The 20,901-nt window shown below is 40.8% G+C and overlaps 1 protein-coding gene across 1 annotated transcript; it reads right to left on the reverse strand.

Annotated features, from left to right (window-relative positions):
- Nucleotides 1–2,365: 2,365 nt before the first annotated feature.
- On the reverse strand, nucleotides 2,366–2,693 carry LOC142488583 (large ribosomal subunit protein eL39-like). The gene has a single exon (XM_075589042.1). It carries the CDS (start codon nucleotides 2,649–2,651, stop codon nucleotides 2,496–2,498), a length of 156 nt encoding a protein of 51 aa, XP_075445157.1. The 5' UTR covers nucleotides 2,652–2,693; the 3' UTR covers nucleotides 2,366–2,495.
- Between the last annotated feature and the right edge of the window lie 18,208 nt (nucleotides 2,694–20,901).

Below are 20,901 nucleotides of genomic sequence, written 5' to 3' on the forward strand. Positions count from 1 at the left end.
GTACAGCAAGTAAAAATACCACTTGTGGATACATTTACATGTCTCAGACAGGCCTGCAACCCATTATCGATTAGCAAACAATGCTTCCACTATCGCCAGGGATTGTGGGTAATGACATGCAAATTGGAACAGCTGTCTGAGTAGGTTCACTAGCTATGCATTCTTTAAACCAGGAAGTGCTGAAAAGTGGTGTAATACAGCAGGCATAGTTTTAGGGATCCATGTAAAAATGTATATGAAGTAAATCATTTCTCACTGTGAGTGCTCATTTGCATGTCATAACCAAGAATCATTGGTTGTAGTGGAAGCACTGTTTGTTAATCAATAATGGGGAAGACAAGGTTACAGACCTTTCTGAGACATGCAAATATATCCACAAGTGGTGTTTGCTGTATTCTGGATGGTGGCGGGTTTGTAACTTTTTATTTTACTAACCATACCATTTTAAATGAAAAACAAACATTCTACAATCACTGGTTCTCCTGAAACATGAGTAATCCTGTGGGCCTAATAAGCTAAAGTTTATACTCAGGCATTATACAATCAGCGCTGCAAATAATAACAGCATACTGTACAGTATCTACAGTATTGTATAGTGACCAGCTGTAGAAGGCTCAAACATTACAATGGGCACGAGGTTCACACCAAGTTACCCTAGCATCTTTATGAGTATAGTATGTGGGAATGGGTTCACATTTGGTCCAACAGCCGTTTCATAGACAACGCATATTCATATGGGATAGCATAGTGCAGCAATTCTTGGATTATGTTACTAATAATTAGATTTATCTAAAATTCACCTCAGAGAGCAGCAATTATCTGATAAACTTTTTGGATGTTGTTATATTTGTGGAGAGGAATGAGATTCATACTAAACTTACCACAAACAGTCAACGCCAATAATTACCTTTTGGCGTCCAGCCATCATGATCCGAGGTGGATTTGGAACATCCCCCAGAGACAATTTCTACGACTCAAAAGAAATTGTTTCCAAATGGAGGTTCGAAGAACAATCTGAGGAATTAAAAACAAAATTTTTGTGTAGAAGATATAAAATATGTGATACAGTATATTAACGGCTATACATAAAGTTGAGTTAGTCAATAGGGAAGAGTTAATGAAATATGAAAAGTGAAAGAAGGTGAAAGCTAATCAGGATGTAAGAATTTTGTTCATCACGGACTACAATTTAATGGCATCAGAGATCCGAAAAAATAATTAAAAAGTTCTGGAATATATTATTGAGGGATGAAAAGATGAGAACTTTCCTTCCACAAAACCCCCAAGTTGTCATTAGGACGGCCCCAAATCTCAAGCAGTCTTTGGCCCCTAGCTGTTTGAGAAAGAGTCTCCAAGTCTGACTGTTTAAAGGACTAAAAGAATATTATACCTGTTTGAATTGTAATGGATGCAAACAAAGCAATAATAAGAACACGTTTAAATCTAAGACAACTAATAAAGTGTATAAACTTGAGTCTTTAATAAATTGCAGTAGCAGTTTTCCTTGTGAACTCCAGTATGTGGGGAGGACAAGTATATGGTTAAGGACCACTTAAAAGAAGATTAATGGAGCACATCCATATCATAAGGAGTGGCTTAAAAAACCCACTGTGTACAACCACTTTCGTTTAACACGCAATCAACACCCTAGGGGATTAAGATGCATTGGCATCAAATTCACTATACCTAACTGGAGAGGAGGCAGCAGGATTACAGAGATCTCAGAAGGGAGACCTACTGTATCTACCATCTTGGGACCCTAGCACCAAAGGATCTGGGGTAATTCCTCAAAGATTGAGCCTTCTAAGAGTTGTGTCTGTTCTTCTATAACGGGGGTGATCTTTTCACATTTGGTCCTTCCTAGTTACTTTTGTTCATTTAATTCTTATGTTAGTAATGTATAATAATAAGTGATTTACTCCATTTTATTCATCATATTGTTGATTTTAAGTGACAACAGTAATTATGTAGTTATTTGGGACGACAAGTTCTCTAATGGAAAACCATTGACAAATCAAAATGAGAGGTTTCCAAATTTAAATGATGAAGGACGGTATATAAGGGGCAGGGTCTCCTTAAAGGACATTAAACTCTTGAGGAAGTAAGCAGAGTTTAAAGCAAAGTTTTCTACTTGGACCAGTGACGTCATCATGTCCAGTGGGTGGAACGAGAACGCTGTGAGGAAGTGAGTGTGCACGAGCTTCGATGAACACAGAGGACGCAGACACCTCTACACAGCTGCTCAGGGATTCCAGCCTTGTCTACCATGAGAAGAAATGTTGTTGGTTTTGATTAAAGCGCAAAAGAACAGGGAATTTGTGAGTGGGATTCTGATAGTGTGAAATTGTTGTTGTTGTTGTTGTTTTGTTTGTTTTGTTTCATATTTGTTTATTTTCAAAATAAACAGCAGCCATTGCTACAAAAATGACAACTTGTGTTACAAGATATTACGGTCTTCACAAGGAACCCATCGTGTGCCACCCACGGCGCGACTTTTACAACCCAAGCTTGGTCCTTCTCCAGTGTCTCCTCTTGGAGTTATACCTGATCCTATTACCATTTTTCATACGGATCCACTGTGGGATCGGTCTGTTCTGCTTCTGCTTCTTGGCAAGAAACCTCTTTATTCTAAACGTCTTGTGGGACGACATGGTTGAACGATCCAACCGTGTCACTACAATGGCGGCTGAGAAAGAGGTTGTTGTTGTTTTTAATTAAATTTGTAGCCGTATTATGTTATGTCATTTTTTACATTTGGAAAAGGGAGTCTCTGCCCAGAAGAGCTTACAATCTAAGGTGATGTCTGTATAACTGAGGGCATTGTTGATGCTGATCACGAGGAAGGAAACATCAATGTACGTAATGTACTTGATGATGATGTTTGCTTCTGTTTATTAAATAATGAATATACAGGGTTGTTGTTGTTTTTATAATAATTATTATTATAACTTCTTCGAGTGGTCGCTTTATTATTACTGAATATATTGATCTTTTTACTTGTGATTGAATTTGTTTATTCACAATCATGAATAACGATCACAGTATTATCACTTTTATCTGAGACATTATCAAATTCATTATTGCCCATGGCCACAACCAATACCACAACCCCACTCCCACCATCACCACCAGCACAAACACCACAACCACCACCACCAGTGCCACTTAAATACCAGTTTTAACAGCATCAGCAAAATATTCATCAACACCAGAATCCTCATTCATAACAAGTAATATTTGAACAGATGTACAGTATCATCAACTCTACTCCCCCACTCCTCAAAGTCATCAACTCCCTGTGATTGAATATCTGATGACTCTCCCTCTTCAACATCGGACTATTTTAACAGCTCTTAAGAGTCTAGTAATAGCAATGTCAGAGCTTGTTCTGTAATAATAGATTTTTTGGACTGTGAAAGGAAGGATGTGCCTTTTACAAAGGACTTAATAATGGTTAAGAAACTGGTGTCAGTGGCGGTGTTGGTGAGCCTGTCTTTTCCCTAGAACTAACAGTGTTATTAACATTCTCAATATTATTCTTAGACACATTATCCATCTTTGTTTCACAAGTACTTGCTAGGGCCATAGCAGGTTGACTCGAACTTGCCCTTTTTTTTTAAATTCTCTTCTTAACTGGAAGTTGATTGTCTATTAGAAAGAGGGGGAAGGGGACGTTGGCCTTCAGCAAAGAGATTGTGATTCAGTGAAAGTGTCATTATTGTCATTCTTCTTATATTTCCTGTGACTGCTGTGAGTACTAGAAGTAGGATCACACCAACAGCACCACCTTTAACTGATTTGACTTTATCAGATTCCTCACTAGTGCCTCGACAAAAACTACATCCAAGTCTTCTTGCCCCTCTGCGTTTACTTTCCAAATGTTTATTCAAAACACTAAAACTGGTATCACTACTATTAGAGATAGAAAGAATACAGGGTGAGCGCACTTAAATTATCAGAAGCCCATACACTGTTTGGTGTACAGGGTTTCTACACACACATTGGTGGAGTGAGGGGAGATACTGTAATACAAATAAGTTCTCACACGGCCAAGTGTGAGTAACCGCTCATCAAATGATATCTTTACAGTCACTTTCTGCACAGCTCCAAACCGTCACTGTGGGGTTGTCCAACCCTGTACAGATTCCCTGGTCTTGCGTCACAGGAGGAGGGGAGGGGAAGTCCTCATCCAAGGAAGGATGTGTATATAGTAAAAACAAAATAAAAATTTAGGAGCTCTACTAGGAGCACATCATGCTGTATATCATGTTTAAATTTTTTTCAGTCTTACCAAATAGTGATGTTTGATTGTTTATTAGTTTGTAGTTTTTCATCCAGCAGCTAGAAGTTTGTTAGATTAATTCGTGCAATGTCTTGCCCCTTGAATTTCTAAATGATCAGAATACTAACACAGTAGTGGTTCCGTTCTGTCACTGAACAAAGAATCCAGCAAAGCCTGATTTAAGACATTGACAAGTGTTTACAGCTGAGGGGCTGCAATTAGTCAATGTGGAAGGGTATGTGGGAGGGTATTTAAACCCCCATCGGCGTAACAAGCCCATTCAAAGAGCCTGAGGAAGCCATATACTGGCGAAATGCGTTGCTCGAAATAGCTGGACCTTTCTGACCTTCAGCGGTCGCTGTAGGAGTCTCCCCATGTGTGCACTGATGGAGCCTTGCAACAAACCACCAGACGGGGTGGCGTAGCAGCAGACTCTAAGAGCAGAGAGAGCGGACTCGACTGTGACCACCTGAATTAACGTTGATGTGAGTTCATGTATGTTTTTATTAATAAATCTTTATTATGTTTTTACTATACACATTGTGTATCCTTCCTTGGGTGAGGACTTCCCCTCCCCTCCTCCTGTGACGCAAGACCAGGGAATCTGTACAGAGTTGGACAACCCCACACTGACCGTCTGGAGCTGTGCAGAAAGTGACTGTAAAGATACCATTTGATGAGCGGTTACTCACACTCGGCCGTGTGAGTAGTTATTGTTATTATCTCCCTCACTCCACCAATGTGTGTGTAGAAACCCTGTACACCACAGTGTATGGTATTTTGATAATTTAAGTGCGCTCACCCTGTATTCTTTCTATCTCTTGTATTTGGGGATCCTGGAATGATTCCCGGTGGTTGGAGCCGCCATCAACTGACACTGTGATAGCATACTGCTGTATGCAGAGGAGTCAGTTGGATTTGTGGTAGGATTATCACCGTGTTATAATTTGCATCATCCATTCATAGAGTAAGCGCCTTAGTTCCCTCCTGTTTACTATTACTACTATTAGACATGTTGATGTAATTATTTTACTTCACTTTTGTAATATATAGTGCTATAATATGGCAGTGAAAGCTACTGTTGTTCTTCCTGCTGCTGCGCATTAGGCGGCACACTAGGTGTATTGGAGAGAGAGAGAGAGTTTGATGTAGAAACTCAATTTGGGACCTGTTTAGTTTATCACATTGATTGGATCAGTTTATCACTGTCCTTGCAAATAATTAAGATTAATATCAATGATTGGCTGATAGTTACATGTTAATATACTAGAGACAGAAATATGTCCAGGATCAGGACTGGGCCAGTGCACTCACAACACTGACAAAGGGTAAGTCACTATAGAAATACTACTTATTATTAACCCAATCAGTCACAAGTTAATGCCTGGCTGTTAATGTTTCAGATACAACTTTTATTAAGTAAATAATGTATATATTCTTAAGTGACTGTAACTTGTTTTTTTTATGTAATAGTAGCTTCCACCACTACTAGCAGAGAGAAAAAGATAGAAACTCAATGTGGACTAGTTTATCCCTGTCTTTGCAAATAATTGTCAGTCGGAAATGTTTGTGAATATTAATAATTATTGTTGTGATTATTTCAGAGTGATATAAATAACGTGCTGCTAGATACAAGTTAATATGCTACAAACTGAAACATATCCAGGACTGGGCCAGACAGAACACACCACACTGATAAAATGGCAGTCACTATAGTAATACTACTTTTATTATTAACTCCAGTCAGGCACAGGTTAATGCATGGTGGTTTGTTAATGGTTCTGCTACAAGTTTCATTAAGTAAATAATGTATAATGGTTTAAGCTGTGTTTTTTTTTTAATTTCTTACAGTTACTGCTGCGCCCACCACCAATATTGGTAGCAGAAAGAGAATGACAGAAAATCAATGTGGAGGATCAGTTTATCCCCGTCCTTGCAAATAATTGACAGTAGGAAATGTTCTTGAATATTAATAATTATTCTTGTGATTATTTTCAGAGTAATATCAATAGCTGCCTGCACTATGGATGCAAGTTAATATTCTATAAACAGAAACCTATCAAGGCCTGGGCCAGAGAGCCCATACCACACTGACAAAAGGACAGTGCTTATAGTAATACTAGTTATTATTAACTACAGTCAGTTACAGGTTAATGCCTAGTTGTGAATAGTTCAGCTACAACTTTGATTAAGTAAATAATGTATAATTTTTTACGCCTAATTGCTTTTTTTTATGTAACAGCATCCAATGTCAGTACTAGCAGAGAGAGAATGATAGAAACTCAATTTGGACCAGTTTCTCTCTGTCTTTGCAAATAAGTGACAGTAGGAAGTGTTCTTGAATATTAATAACATTCTTTTTATTATTTCAGAGTAATATCAATAACCTGCTAGTTATAAGTTAATATACTTAAAACAGAAACATGTCGATGATGGCCAGAGCCCAGGGTCCTATTAACTGAAACTCCAGCCAATCACAGGTTAATACATGGATAATGGTTTACCTACAGATGTAGTAAAACATATTGGGCCTCATTCAGAGAAGGTTCATAAAAAAAATCACCAGACCATTTAAATCACCCTTTTTATGAGCGTCGCTATCACGGTATTCAGAAAGCCTTCATTACCTGTCATAGCAAAATTCAAAAACGGTTGATAAGCCAGTGATCTGATGAACGACCCTCTGAAAAGGCCTTACCCGGTAAGTTGTATCTGCTGCAGAGAGAGTTGCTTTGAGAGAGCCATCTCTCCCTGTGCAAATATCGCCTGAAATTTATGTGTATACATTTTAATTTTGTTAATAGTATAGATGAGCAGGGGGTCTCCTGAGCTGAACCGCATTGGTTTCAGCCTCAGGGACCCCCTACTTCCCGAGATACAGGCCCCGTTATGGGGTGCCGGTATCTCCTATGCATTTTATTCCCATGGTCACGTGACGCGGACATTTAAATGCATAGGAGATACTGGCCCCCCATAACGGGGCCTGTATCTCGGGAAGTAGGGGGTCTCTGAGGCTATCCGCTATGGTAATGAAGTTTACTGTAAATGCATTTTTATTGCACAGGATTCATGCCAGGGGTCTCTGGTGCTAATATTAATGGATATCAGCTCCAGAGATTCCCGGCATCAATCCTATGCAGGAAAAATGCATTTTTTTTCTAAGTCCCATCTCGCCGCTTCTCTGCAGGTTTCCAACACCTTTAATGGAAAGGTGTAGATCATCGGGAAGCGCAAACATGTGAAAACAGAAAGATATTCTGATGGTGCAATATTGTTAAAACAAAAATGTGAAGATAGTAGTATCAAGTCAATGTGTAGAATACTCACAAACGTGAGATGGGTAGTATACACGTAATGGTATCTTTGGATGATGATCCGCCAGCAGTGCGGTGAAAATACAAATATTCCCAATGGAAATGTACACTCCGGTGAACCTTAGTGTAAAACAAGAGAACCGGACATAGTGCAGACTGTATATAATATTTATAAAAGGTAAGTAAAATCCAATACACTCACATGATGAAAAGTGTAAACAAGCATTTAGATCTCACACAACGGATCTCGGCAGCAGGATCAATGGTTTCTCTGCTTCCCCTCTGTTGTGGCGTGCGTGTCACGGATGCGTCTCACCGATAGCGGAAGTGACGTCATCCGCTTCCAGGGGTTCCGGACGGTTGTGGATTTGATTGGTCAACGTCACTCTACGCGTTTCACCTTCCTCGGTTTCGGCAGGAGTATTGTTGACTAGATACTGGGAGCATATATACTCTATACTGAGTTCCCATAGGTGGATACTTAACAAGGTAAGGATGTTTACAATGTCTGAGATAGCCAAGATGTAATGAAAGTGGATACTTATTCACTCTACATTGAACATATGTAGAGCCCAAATATGTAGTAATATACTTTAATTAGAACATATATAGTAATAAAAACATAAAATATAGTAAAAATATAATATAAAGCAAATTTAAAAACATATTGATAAATTAACCACTAGTAAGGATATCATCAAATACTAGATAAATATATCAGTGTTAGTTAAGCAACTACTGTATTACAGATGAATTGGAGGCACAATCTAATAAGGGAACAGAAAAAGAAGTGATTGAAATTAAACTACAGAAATTCAGGAGAGATCAGGATGATTATGCTAAAGGCATAGAAAGAACTTGGAACAAGGGTTCCAAAAATGGCCAAAAAGCACAATCTAACCCCGATCCTCCTGAAAAAAGTCAGACAAAAGCTGTCATTTGCCCTGTTCCCAGGGTCAAGGACTAGAGTTTCTATCTGGGCATTCTTGGTTTGGTGGCCTTACCAGCCCACTCTCTCATTCAATTACACTCCCTTTCCCCTCTCTCACATACACCTCCTCGCTCTCTCACTCTCTATTACCCAATATATTTCTCTTCCCACACACACTCTTCCCTCTTTCTTACTCTTCCACCTCTTTCTCCCCACTCTCCTCCTCTGTATCACTCTTGGAAAACTTGAAGGATATATATATATATATATATATATATATATATATGTATATATATATATATATATATATATATATATATATATATACTGTATATATACACTCACACAAACAAACATACAAAATAACAATGATCACAATGCTTTGTTGGCTCTAAGACTATATTTTCCAACATGTGATATTTTATGTGACACCAGGCTGCTTAGTAATTGAGACACCTAAATGGTAAAATGATTTTATTATAATTGTTAGTTAATTATTTACCTTCAGCAAGCCATGTTCTTCTCATTATCAACACAGTAATGTTAAAACCTTTGGGATATCATTTCTAATGTAATCTACAGTAAGTACTGGAATATTCCTAGTTAAGACTGCAATGACTCTGAAATCTGCTGCTATTTAATGGGTTTATTGAAATATCTGGTGTCCTTTGCACATGCTACCTCCATTTAAAACCACAAAGTGCTGAAAACATTCCATTTAACCACTCAAGTGCCAGTTTATAGGATGCATTAATTTTGAATTAGGTGCACTTGGAACAAGTAGTACTGTGCATGGATTAATGGCTATTGACTAAATTGTATTCTGTTAGCACTCTGTGGAAAACAGCTTTTTTGAACTAATGTTATTGTCACTTTCATTACTGATTATTCTAGAACAACCATAAAATTAGCTGTGTTTATATGTTACCCTTGTGATTACAACTTCATGCATAAATGATAAGCTAAAGCCTACCATTAGTACATTTTAGATTCTACCATTATTGAGAAAAGAGTTACAAAACTATATTTTCAATTTTCCTTTTTTAAATAACTATTTCGCTGTACAATATAATTTTATAAACAATATATAAACATTTATAATATTGCTTTATAGTCATATAGAAAAAAAACCATATTGTACAGTAGGTTCTGATACCTTTAATTAGATCTGCATAAACTATCTTACAAATACAGATGTAGCCAGACCTAATGCTCATGTTGCCGAGGGAACCAATGGAGTGTGGCCTCCCCCGGCCTCAGGAAATCTCTCTGTGGGGGCTCACATTCAGAAGAACTGACTAACCTCAGGCAGCCACAGTTCTTACTGTCCTTTAGCTACTGCATTTTGCCTTTCATCCTGAAGTTCTGTGGACAGTAAATTGGGCTAAATATGTATGCTTTTGAAAATATTGCAAATGAACATTGTAAACCATTTTTAACTGTTAGATAAATTGAAGATTACAGTAATGAAAATACATTTGTTTTGGTATATAACTGGGTGTTTGTCTGATTTCACATGGTGTACTGTAATACACATGAGGTACATTAAGAATGGAAAAAACCCAATAGTTTTTGACTTGGTAATAATTACTAGATGCATTAATACGCAATGTATTATTATGTACAGTAGTCACTGCATATTTAATAAAAAAAATATTAAAACAGGACTTTCAGGATTATTTATTAATATCTATTATGAGAAAAAGGCATCCGATCTGGCATTAACTTGTTTTGACTCGTATTAACTAGAATGTGTTGCATGGTGTTTTATGGTTTATTTTGCGAAGCAATGCAAACATGTAATTATTAGACATGGATGACATTTTTTGCGGATTTGGATCCACCTTGGATAGGTCCAGTTCCTTTGATTTCCTTGGATCAGTCACAAAAAGGCCAATCCGCCTTTTCCAAAAATAAATTCCATCACTGGCAATACACACGACGGATGGATAATTTGAACCACAAACGTAATCCATGATCCGTGGAGGAGGAGCCAAAGAGGAGTATACTGCACCGACACACTTTATTCGAGCAAATACCCAGTATGTACCTGGCAGATACCTGGAATGCGCCGCTCCTCACCTCTGACAAGCCCCATTGCGTTTGCCTTCCCAGCCTGGGTTCATGCCTGGCTGACGGGCGGCTGATCTGTTAAATGATAATGATTATGATTTAATAGGCTGCAATGCTTCGCGTGTCTACCAGATGGCATAAATTTATGAATTGTAATGCGGTATATATATATATACTGTGCAGTATTGCAGCCAGCGGGAATAAAATGCTTCAATCCCTGCCTGGAAAATAACCCAATGCACTCGGGCAGAAAACAGTCACAAACCTCAATACACCCGGGTATACCCGAATTCGTGGGACTAGCCGAGCTCGAATAAAGTGTGTCGCCAGTGTAAATAGAGGTGAACTCTCAAGCTGAAGTCATTTGTCGCAGGGTTTATCTATGGCTTGCTTAGGCTGTGTGTTGCTGCTGCACATTTAAAGGTCTAAAACAAAAACAATATTTACTTAATAGTTTTGTATTAACCTGCTATGATTGAATGGAATTTCAGAGAAGTGGTCTCTCTGGCCCTCATGCTATACATGTTCATGTAATTGTATTATATATTCCTTGTTGTCCCCATGACAGTGGTCACCAATGGGTTAAGTTCCACCCTCCAGCTGAGATCGAATAGAAAACTCTCTTTCCTCCCTAGGCAGTCTTTTTTCTGCCCTTCCTTGCTGAGGTAGAGGTTAGTGTTTTTCTGTAATGAAGATGGGGCTTACCTGACTACTTAGTAGTTGATCCACGAGAGTTGTCTGCTTCTCTTTCCCTCTGAAGTCAAGATATCCACACACCAAAGAGTTGCTGTTCCGTGGGGCATGCTCAAATAGCTTCTGAGGCTCTCAGCTTCTGAAGCCACTCGGGAAGACACGTGCACGTCAATTCGGAAAACGCCTAACCGCTTTGGCTCACAGCATAGCAGGAGATCTCACGCGAGAGGTCGCGTTGACGTCAGCGGAAGAAAAAAGTGAAGTATTTTCAAATGCTTAGCAGAAAAACACTCTCGCTGCCCTGCTGGTCTGTAGAAGGATTATTTACACGTGGAGGACAGCACACACTGGGTACCCTTCTAAAGGGCTGCATAGTAAGGTGCTGCCAGCCTACCTAACTATATACAGACGAGACTACAACTATTCTAAAGCTTGCCTTAAACTAGCCCGGTTATATTCTGGGTATGTGCTGGGTATGTGCTGGGCTAGTTTAAGGCAAGTTTAAGGGATTTCTACATTGACTAACGACTCATAGGATTAACACAGTAGTGGTCCCTGGCAGTCCCATTCAGTTTGAATGGGACTGCCAGGGACCCCCGCTGTTATTCTGATGGGCCATTAATAAATGCAGAAATGCTGGGGCTAGTTTAAGGCAAGTTTAAGGCATGCATTCAGAATGTACCTGGGTGTACCTGGGTCTTTTTGGCGATTGCCACTGGTTTGTGTTAGAATAGTCGCAGTCTCTGCTGTAGGCACGGCTTAATGAACCTGTAAGCCTATCGGATCCTAGCCAAGATACATCATGGATATAAGCTCTTCAAAGAGTTCTGTTATTAAAGTTCCAAAGTACAGAAAGGCCCAAGGACAAAGTAGTAGTACTATTGTGATTTTTCTGTTATAAAAGTGGTGGCTGTTATTACTGATATTCATATTATGTCAGGCTCCTTGAGCTCTTAACACGTCAGTTCTCCAGTACCCATATACTATAGGAAATTCTCTGTTTCAGGCTTTGTGCGCTCGGCTTCGGAGGGTGCGGTTGTTCCTCTCTATATAAATGATAGCTCTCTATTGTCCCCTTGTCCTCCCTCTCCTGCAAACCAGGGATCCCAGACTTGGGAAAACTTATGGCTGTTCTCTCTTAGGAAAGCAGTGAGTTTCCCCATAACAGATATATACCATATCCTACGTTTAACCATGATCAGAGAAGGAGCCTCTTGTTTTTTCCAAGATGCAGCGATACAGTATCTCGTGACTGACATAATATGGGCGATCAACTTGGCTGAGGCTCGCGGTATATCTGGAATTGGCCTTCCTAGGAGGGCAACTCATGGGTTGGGTCTCAAGTTCACAATTAGCAGCCTATTGATCAGACGGAAGAAAAGCTTCCAGAGGGGAACCAGTTTTGGGCAACTCCATCAGATATGCAACATCGATCCGTTTTGTCCGCAGCCTCTAAAACAGGACGGCGAGTGAGTGTTAAATATTGTGCGGAGCCTAGCCGGTGTCACATACCAGTGATATAGTAATTTGTAGGAGTTCTGTTTTACCACTGTGCATATTGAGCTTTTTGCGGCCGCTTCCCATATATCTGCCCAGTCTAGTGTTCTGGTTTTTAAACACCTGCAAATTGACACAGTAGAGAAGTACTGTACACATTACAATTAATTAATTTATGCCACGGATACACAAAGAATTGCACACAAAGAAATCAGATTCCATGAAATTCAAACAAATCAACCGCGGTAAACACAGGTGTGCCTGCCACGTGGAATACAGCAGAGCACACGAAAATGGATCCGTGAAATGTTCGAATAACGGCCACTGCATCTGTAATTCTAGGGGTAATTATCATCCAGTAGGGTATTGCTACTTAGATGCACTTTCATCCAGTCATTGCCATCCCCCTCCTTCCCTATACATGGTAATAGGGTGTCACGGTGGACACAAACTTATCAACACTTATTATATTTCACGGTACTCGATTGAACACAACAAGGAGCAAAATAAATTGTGATTTATTTCCTGGATTAACAAACACACGACACCTTCAGAATACACATAAAACACCACTTACTGGGGTAGGGAAACGAAATAGATTGTCCTTTGCATGCAAGCGCAAGAAATGTAGTCTTGGTTTAAAGGACTGTGGCTAGATCGCAACTTGCCGATCTGATATCTTGGCCAAATCAAAGTATTTTGTTGTGGTTCGTAGGAATTCGTTCAGGAGTCCCCAGGGCTAACGAATTCCGTAGTTTGGGATAGATTCTTGGTTGCGTTGATATTAACCCCTTGTTTACTGGAACGACTGCCACTTTGCTTGAACAAAGTCCTGCATGAAGCGTAGTTACATCATGGATCATAGGAAGCACACCGGGGATAGCTCGGTGGGCACTGTTATAGGATGTCACTGGCTATCCTTAACATGTGCACCCAATCCCCTCTGTGGGAACATTTAACCAACCAATGGCTGCAATGCCCGCAGTTTGCAAAACCGGGCAAAAAAGCTTTCCGGTTCACAAACCGCATGTGTCGGCTTGACACCCAGGCAACTTAGCAAACCTGGGATACACCCTCTTGCTGGCGCCTCTTAGTCTGAGGTTTGATCCATAGGTGTCAATGGCCTGGGTTCTGCTACTTATCAGGAATCTGGCCATGTATACATTATGGTGCTCTGCGGTCTTTCATCCTGGTCATTTCGTTAGACTGAGGGTCGCCGGCTCAGCAGGACCCCCTTGAAGTGCCAGGAAGAAAATACCCGCAGTTCATTCACCTCCAACATATTTACATGTCAGAGGAATTTTTCCCGGGCCTACAGAAAACAGTTCCTGCCTGTACATTTTAAAATCACAGTTTTATACCCTTTAATAAAACATCATGTTCCCGATATACCACGACTGTAATTTATATATGTATGTTTGTGTCTGATTTATATATACTTGCACCCAAAAAAATCAGGGTGCTGGATGGTTGCGTTCCCGAGTTAGCCCTTGTAATTGAAAGGCTTGCCGGTGGGAAGCGAAGTTCACCTACTTCTCACGCCAATTGAACCACTTCCCACGGCAATAGGGTTCCAGCCTTTTTAGTTACAAGGCTAACCAGGTACGGATACATTGTATTAAAAATCCACTTCAAATCTAACCGCAAGTTCAATTATTCACTTGATTTGTGGTTACAGACTGCTAACTGCAGCCACGCTTCTTCAATCAGCGCTTACTGTGGTGCTCACTACTCCATCTTGTGTTGCAAAAGGAATATAGCCGACAATGCATTTTCTTTCATTACAGCAGGCAGGGAATAGCCTGCAAATGGGGGTAAAAAAGTCTGGGACAGGGCAAATACAGTAGTGTGGTGCAAAGACATTTAACCCCTTCATCCCCAATGCGAGTTAGGATTAATCAACCGGTATAACCTTTATTTTAGTATACCAATAATAGGGTTTCTGGACTTTATTGTATTCCTGACTCTTGTTCTATATAATAGATCCTAACATTTACCAGAGTGCTTAATTTAGGTTCCTTTCTGCGCCAATTTTCGGTTTATTGTACAACAGGAACAGTTATAACACAAACAGTGTCCCCATCTTATGGTGCTTCTAAGCTACCGGGGACCCATGGTTTTCAGGGGTAACCAGTAGGGCTTCACCTTTATTATGAAGACTAGCTACCCCGATCGTCACAACTTCTGTAAGCCCTACTGGGGACCTCAATCTGCAGCACACACTGATCCAGACTGCACTCTGACCTCAGAGACAAATTCGGACGACAGCGATTCCAGCAAAAATGAGGGATTGGAGAGAGACCTAAAGTATGCTTAGTACATCATCCACTCAGCGGGAAATAGAAGCACCTGTTTCTGCCCTACTCCTGTCCCACTGATCCCCAATGTTTACTGAGTGAGAGGCAGACTCTCAGATAACTTAATGTAGCTTTGCGTCACATTCATACAATGTGTCGCTGGCCCCTCCAGCAGCAAGGGGTTAAAAAGCATCAATGTTTATGGCATCTCCTCCCTGTGATGACACCACATGCAGTGAAGATGTACATATGTAGCAACTGCAGGAAAGGCCTAGGTAATACATGTTATATTAACCCCCTTCTATTAGCATCACACAGGAGAAGTACGTTTGTTTGCACTGAATGTGGGAAATGCTCAGGAGTCAATTGTTACAGACTGAAAACAAAAACAGACCCCCATGTCCCCACCTGATTATGCTTCCTGTCTCCAAGCTAGAGATGCGAGGGCCACAGGACATACACTTTTTTTCCTTCTTAGGAAAAATGCTTCATAATTTGATGCACTTTTGCTGTTAGCTTGATTGTTAACATATTGAAAACAACCTAATTGATTGAAAAGTTTTTTACATTACTACATTATAATGTACATTTCTTAATCTTATTGGCAACTGTGATGTTTGTATTATTGTTCGATTTTGTGCGCTAACTCAAGCACCACTAAAAGATTACGCTTATTCCTCATCAGTTGTATGATCTCTAGAATAGTGATAGAGAATATTAGTTAAAGCATATAGTGGTAACGATGATTGGTGACTCTGAGAGGACTGATACTGAGACAAGTGAAGCTACTGCTACTGTAGTCAGTGATGATGAGTATTGATTTGAATGATGAGCTGAGTGACTGACTTGACAATGTCCATGGTGGCATAGATAAGTCTGCTGTCATCGCATCAATTGGACTGTGTCCAGTCAGTCCACTATAGTCACTGATTATGAAGTTAACAAATAATACTGTAAATTTCACTGGTACAGTACTATCTACAGTCGATAGTTGTATGTGTCCACAATGCAAACAGCAATATAACAGCATGCAGGTCCACCCTCATCATCCATTATCATTATCTCATTGGCAAAAATTACAAATTACGTTATTTTTTATTTTGAATATCTAGTGGTGGCCCTAACAGCCCAACACCCAAACTCTGTTGATAAGCAGTTCCACAACATAAGTGGAATTAACACCGGTTATTGTCTTCATGTTGACAGCCACCTTAACATACAGTAGCATCTAGGTAGGCAGTTGTCACAGTGATTGGCTTGTGTAACATTTGCATGTCCCAAACCATAGATACTGTTCCATTTCTCACTAGCGCATGGGTGGGAAGGAGGGCCCAAAGACATACTCCATTTATTTTTTCATTCTGTTTTGACTTAATATGTAATATTGATAACACTGTGAAAAACACTCTAGTTGAGTGATATATGTATGAATCCTTCATCACTGACCCAGTTACATCTGCCCCAGTGCAACTCCCTGTATTCATTTTGGTTGATCAAAATATTTTTAATACAATGATGACAGGGTGGAATTACCTTCTCTGGAATAACCATGTCATGGCGCGGGCTTTCTTCCAACCGTACCGCCTTAAGACGCAAGTGCATAAAATGGCATTTTAGTGTTCTGGCTTTTAAACACCTGAAATTGACAAAGTAGCACAGTACTATACACATTACAATTCATTCATTTCATTGCATTTAATTACACACAATCCATGAAATTCAAACAAAGCAACCGCGACAAACACGTGTGCCTGGGGCGATTGGCTTAGCGTTAATGCCGCGAAGAGTACAGAAGCACACACAAAAACGGCACCGTGATTTGTTCGAATAACGGCTGCTGCATCTGTATGGTGATTCTATCTGTTTACTATTACTGACAGAGACTGAGGGATGAATTCTCCTATTACCTATGTGTAACAGGGGACTTATCCCTGTTCACAAATGTGCCTTTAATCCAGCAGTGTGGTGGTTAACTGCTGGTAGGCAATTAACTAACACCACCTGGCTGATTACAGGTGATAGAAAAACCTGCCTCTGAGACAGGAAGAGAGACTCCTTAGCTCACATGTGAGCTGAACAAGGAAACAGATCAGAGGTTCCTGAGTCTCCCAGGTGAGACTGACCGAGAGAACACAGATCTCTGGAGCTGACAAACAAGACTTCTAAACCTGGATGCTGATTATCCGAGAAAAGGCAGCAACCCAGCAAACAGATAAGACTTTATTTTCCAATGACTGTTGTCTATATATATATATCTATATGACTTGGGCTGATGAATAGCTTGGGTAGCCACCCAGTTAAAGGGGCTGGAATATAAGGATACATTTATGCCAAAGTGGAGTAGGTTTTTTTGGCTCACTATTTCGCTTATGTTGATTTTTTGCTGTTTAAAGCGACAGGCACAATAAAGCCTTGTTTTAATTTCACCTTACAACAGTCTCCATTGTGTACCTCTGCACATGTCCTCCTACATATGGTGTCAGAAGTGGGATTTGAACCCACGCCTCCATACAGAGACCAGAATTAAAGGGATACACATCCAGGCAGGAAATCTACACTGCACTGAAGAAAGCCACAACACCACAGATGGACTTGTTTCCCCAATCCCAAGAGAAGAGTGAGAGACTGCTGAAGCAATTAAACCTTACTTGCCTATCACAATGATGTGTAATACAGTATGGTTGTTGATGAAGTGGCTTTGCCTTCCAGCAGTAGTCAGGGTTCAAGAAATGAGTTAGCGCTCCAGAGGAGCTAGGCTTTATTGTTTTCGTTAAAAAAAAAAAGCAGTAATGATTCTGGAAGTAAAGACTGCCACACCGCATAGGACTACCAGCTGTGAATGCAGTATGTGCAGAAAAGTGTGAACATTGATGCAAGACTGTGCTGAAGCAGGGGAATTTTCAGCAAACAAATGCTGAGTGTAAAATTGCGCTACCGGGGGAAAAGGGATTGCTGAACTGTGTAAAAGGTATCCCAAAGCCAATTGCTGAGTGTTAAGTCACCCTGCCGGGAGTGAAAGAAATATTCCATTGCAAAGAATGTTTTTTTTCCTGCAAGTAAAATCTGCTTATGTATCCTGGGAGTAAAACAGGCACCCAAAGTGTGAAGAGTGAATGCCATAATACCCAAAGATGAGACTGAAAATTACTGAACTCAAGCAGAAAACCAAATTCTGTTGCTGAAGCGGAGGGATTGTACATAGCAAGTAAATGGTGTAAAGCAAATGCCTTTGCTGAAGCCAGAAAATGGGCAGCTAGCAAGCATTGTATTTAATGAAATAGAACCCTGGGAATTTAAAATGGCCACCCAGCTGAATTCAAATACAGACACTGTAAAAATAGGGAAGAAAATGTGTTCCTGGTGTAAAGAACCCCAACACACAGAGCAGTGTCCCTTCAGGCCTTTTTCAGACAATGAGAGTGAATGCATGCACCGTAATGCTAATGTTGTAAAACTTACCCAAGGGAAGAAAAAGTCTACAGAGAGGCCTGTGAGAGCTACGACCTCTACAAGCAGAATATGCCCACCTGTATGACTACAACCATTTGGGGTTCTAGCAAATACACTGACAAAAGCTGCAATAGCACCTCCTGAGGTCAGGAAGAAAAATACACCTGATAGCCCCAAAATGGAGGACAAGATGCAGCGTTCCTGGAATGAACCCTACCCTACGGAAGAGTGGCCCTTCCAGTCCGATGCAGAGGAAGACATCTCTTACGGGGAGTCCCACTCACAAAACACCCCAAGAATGGTGGGGGTGCCTGAACTCGGTACGAACCGAAAAGACCGCTCCCTATGATGACGAATATGATCGGCAGGAGAAAGAGCAAGAGCAGCGGATCACCGAATATTTCCATCAGCTAATACAGTTGCAAGAAAATCATGGTGGATCCAGTGAAGCTGCTAACATTTCAAATGAAGACGGCGACCCCAGTATCCCTGAGGGGATGGCGTCTTCCAAAACAAAAAGGCGAAAAAAGAAAAAGAAAAGCGGTTCTTCACGTACCGTGGAAGGAACAGACACGTCCACAGATCCTGCGGAGAAAAAGGGGGACCAAGAGGTCCTACATCCTAGGGAAAATGGAGGATGCGTCATGCAAATTACCGAATATCCAGAGGGCCCAAGGCAGAAGTCGGATAACCGAAAGAAGTGTCTGTCTGGTGCCAACAGTGAGGAACCCTCAACCAACCAACCCAGGGAAGCGGAGCCGGAACCAGTGAGTGACGATCCCTTGGCCAGCCCTGAAGATGCCCTGGAAATTGCCAGGTGTGACTGTGATCTGCTCCGGGAACAATTGAAACTTGAGAGGGAAGATAATGCTGAGTTACAGAAGACGGTGCTCGCAATGTACTCTGAATCTGGAACAGAATTGGACGATCTCAAGTCCAAGCTAAATGCTGCAAACACTAATAATGCCACCATTGTGAAAAATCTTAGCCAATCTGATAAAATGATGGCTAAGCTGAAGCGGAATTATGAGGAGGCACTGAAGGAGATTACAGTCTTTCAGCTAGATGTTCACAATCTTCGTGCAGCACTGGATGCCTCACAGCATGAGATCAACAGCGGCCACATAAAACTGGAAGTCTCCAGAAAGGAACTACACAGTCTCGCGGAGGAGCTGGACAGTTCAAAGAAAACTATCCTACATCTTAATTTAAATCTCAAATCTCAGAAGGAGCTTCAGACCCTCAACCTGGAGATGGAAGTCTCACGCCAGGAGACAGGGAAAAGGGAGACCAAAAAGCGCACCAGCACAAACGGAGCAGGAAGAACCCAGGACAAAAGAAATGATTAAAAGGGCACTTTAATGTGGCAAAAGACATGTGGTCTTTTGCCACATTAAAGTGCCCTTTTAATCATTTCTTTTGTTCTGGGTTCTTCCTGCTCCGTTTGTGCTGGTGCGCTTTTTGGTCTCCCTTTTCCCTGTATTGCATTGAGTAGCTGCACAGCCTGCCTGCCTGCCCTACCAGGATGTGAGTATTTGCATATTTTTCAGGGGAACCTGCCAATGAGACTGATGGTGAGTGGGTTGCACCACACACCACCTGTCTTCAGGAGGATAGTACCCATTATATGACACAATAGGTACTATATCAATTGTTAGTACCCTGGTACAGTGGTCTGGCTTATTATAATTTTGAGATATACCTGAATTTGAGCGCTTCAGCTATTTTCCATATCACGCCAGGAGACAGCCTGCCTCCATGCAAATGTGCAACAATGGAAGGTGGACTGCAAGGAGGCCCTGAATAGTACAGAGACTGAACAAAGAGAAAATTTAAGATTAAAAAAAGAAAATTCTGAGTTGACAGAACACGTCAAGGGAAAGAATGAAAAGCTGCATGAGCTTAAAGAAATAAATAAACTTTTGGAAGATGAAAAGTTTGAAGCAGAGCACCGACTGCAGAACCAACTGCAAGGTCTGCGTACGCACCTCCAGTATGCCGAGGAGAAGCAGCAAACGCTGCAGGAAGAAAAGCTGCAGGCTGCTAAAGAGGTACAAGCGCTGCAGGAACGTCTGAATACCCAGTACGTCCCCACAGAGCAGTATGAGGAGATAAAGGCCACGCTGCAGTCACCAGAGCATCATTGGAGGCGGAGCTTCGATACCAGGTGACTCTGTATGAGAGGGAGCGGGAGAAGGCCCAGAAACTGGAGCAAGAACTGGAGAGACAGAGAGACTGTTCCATTCCCTTGAGTCAGTACACCATGGAGAAAACAGACGCAGCGGCAACCTTGACGACAAAAATTACAGAGCTCCAGAATATGAAGGAGACACTGATACAGACTCAGAGAAAGCAAAGTGCGCA

The sequence above is a fragment of the Ascaphus truei genome, chromosome 2, assembly GCF_040206685.1.
Source record: "Ascaphus truei isolate aAscTru1 chromosome 2, aAscTru1.hap1, whole genome shotgun sequence".
Taxonomy (NCBI): Eukaryota; Metazoa; Chordata; class Amphibia; order Anura; family Ascaphidae; genus Ascaphus; species Ascaphus truei.

What these genes read in the sequence shown, in the direction of transcription:
- LOC142488583 (XM_075589042.1), bottom strand. Translation starts at nt 2,651, where the DNA reads ATGTCGTCCCACAAGACGTTTAGAATAAAGAGGTTTCTTGCCAAGAAG.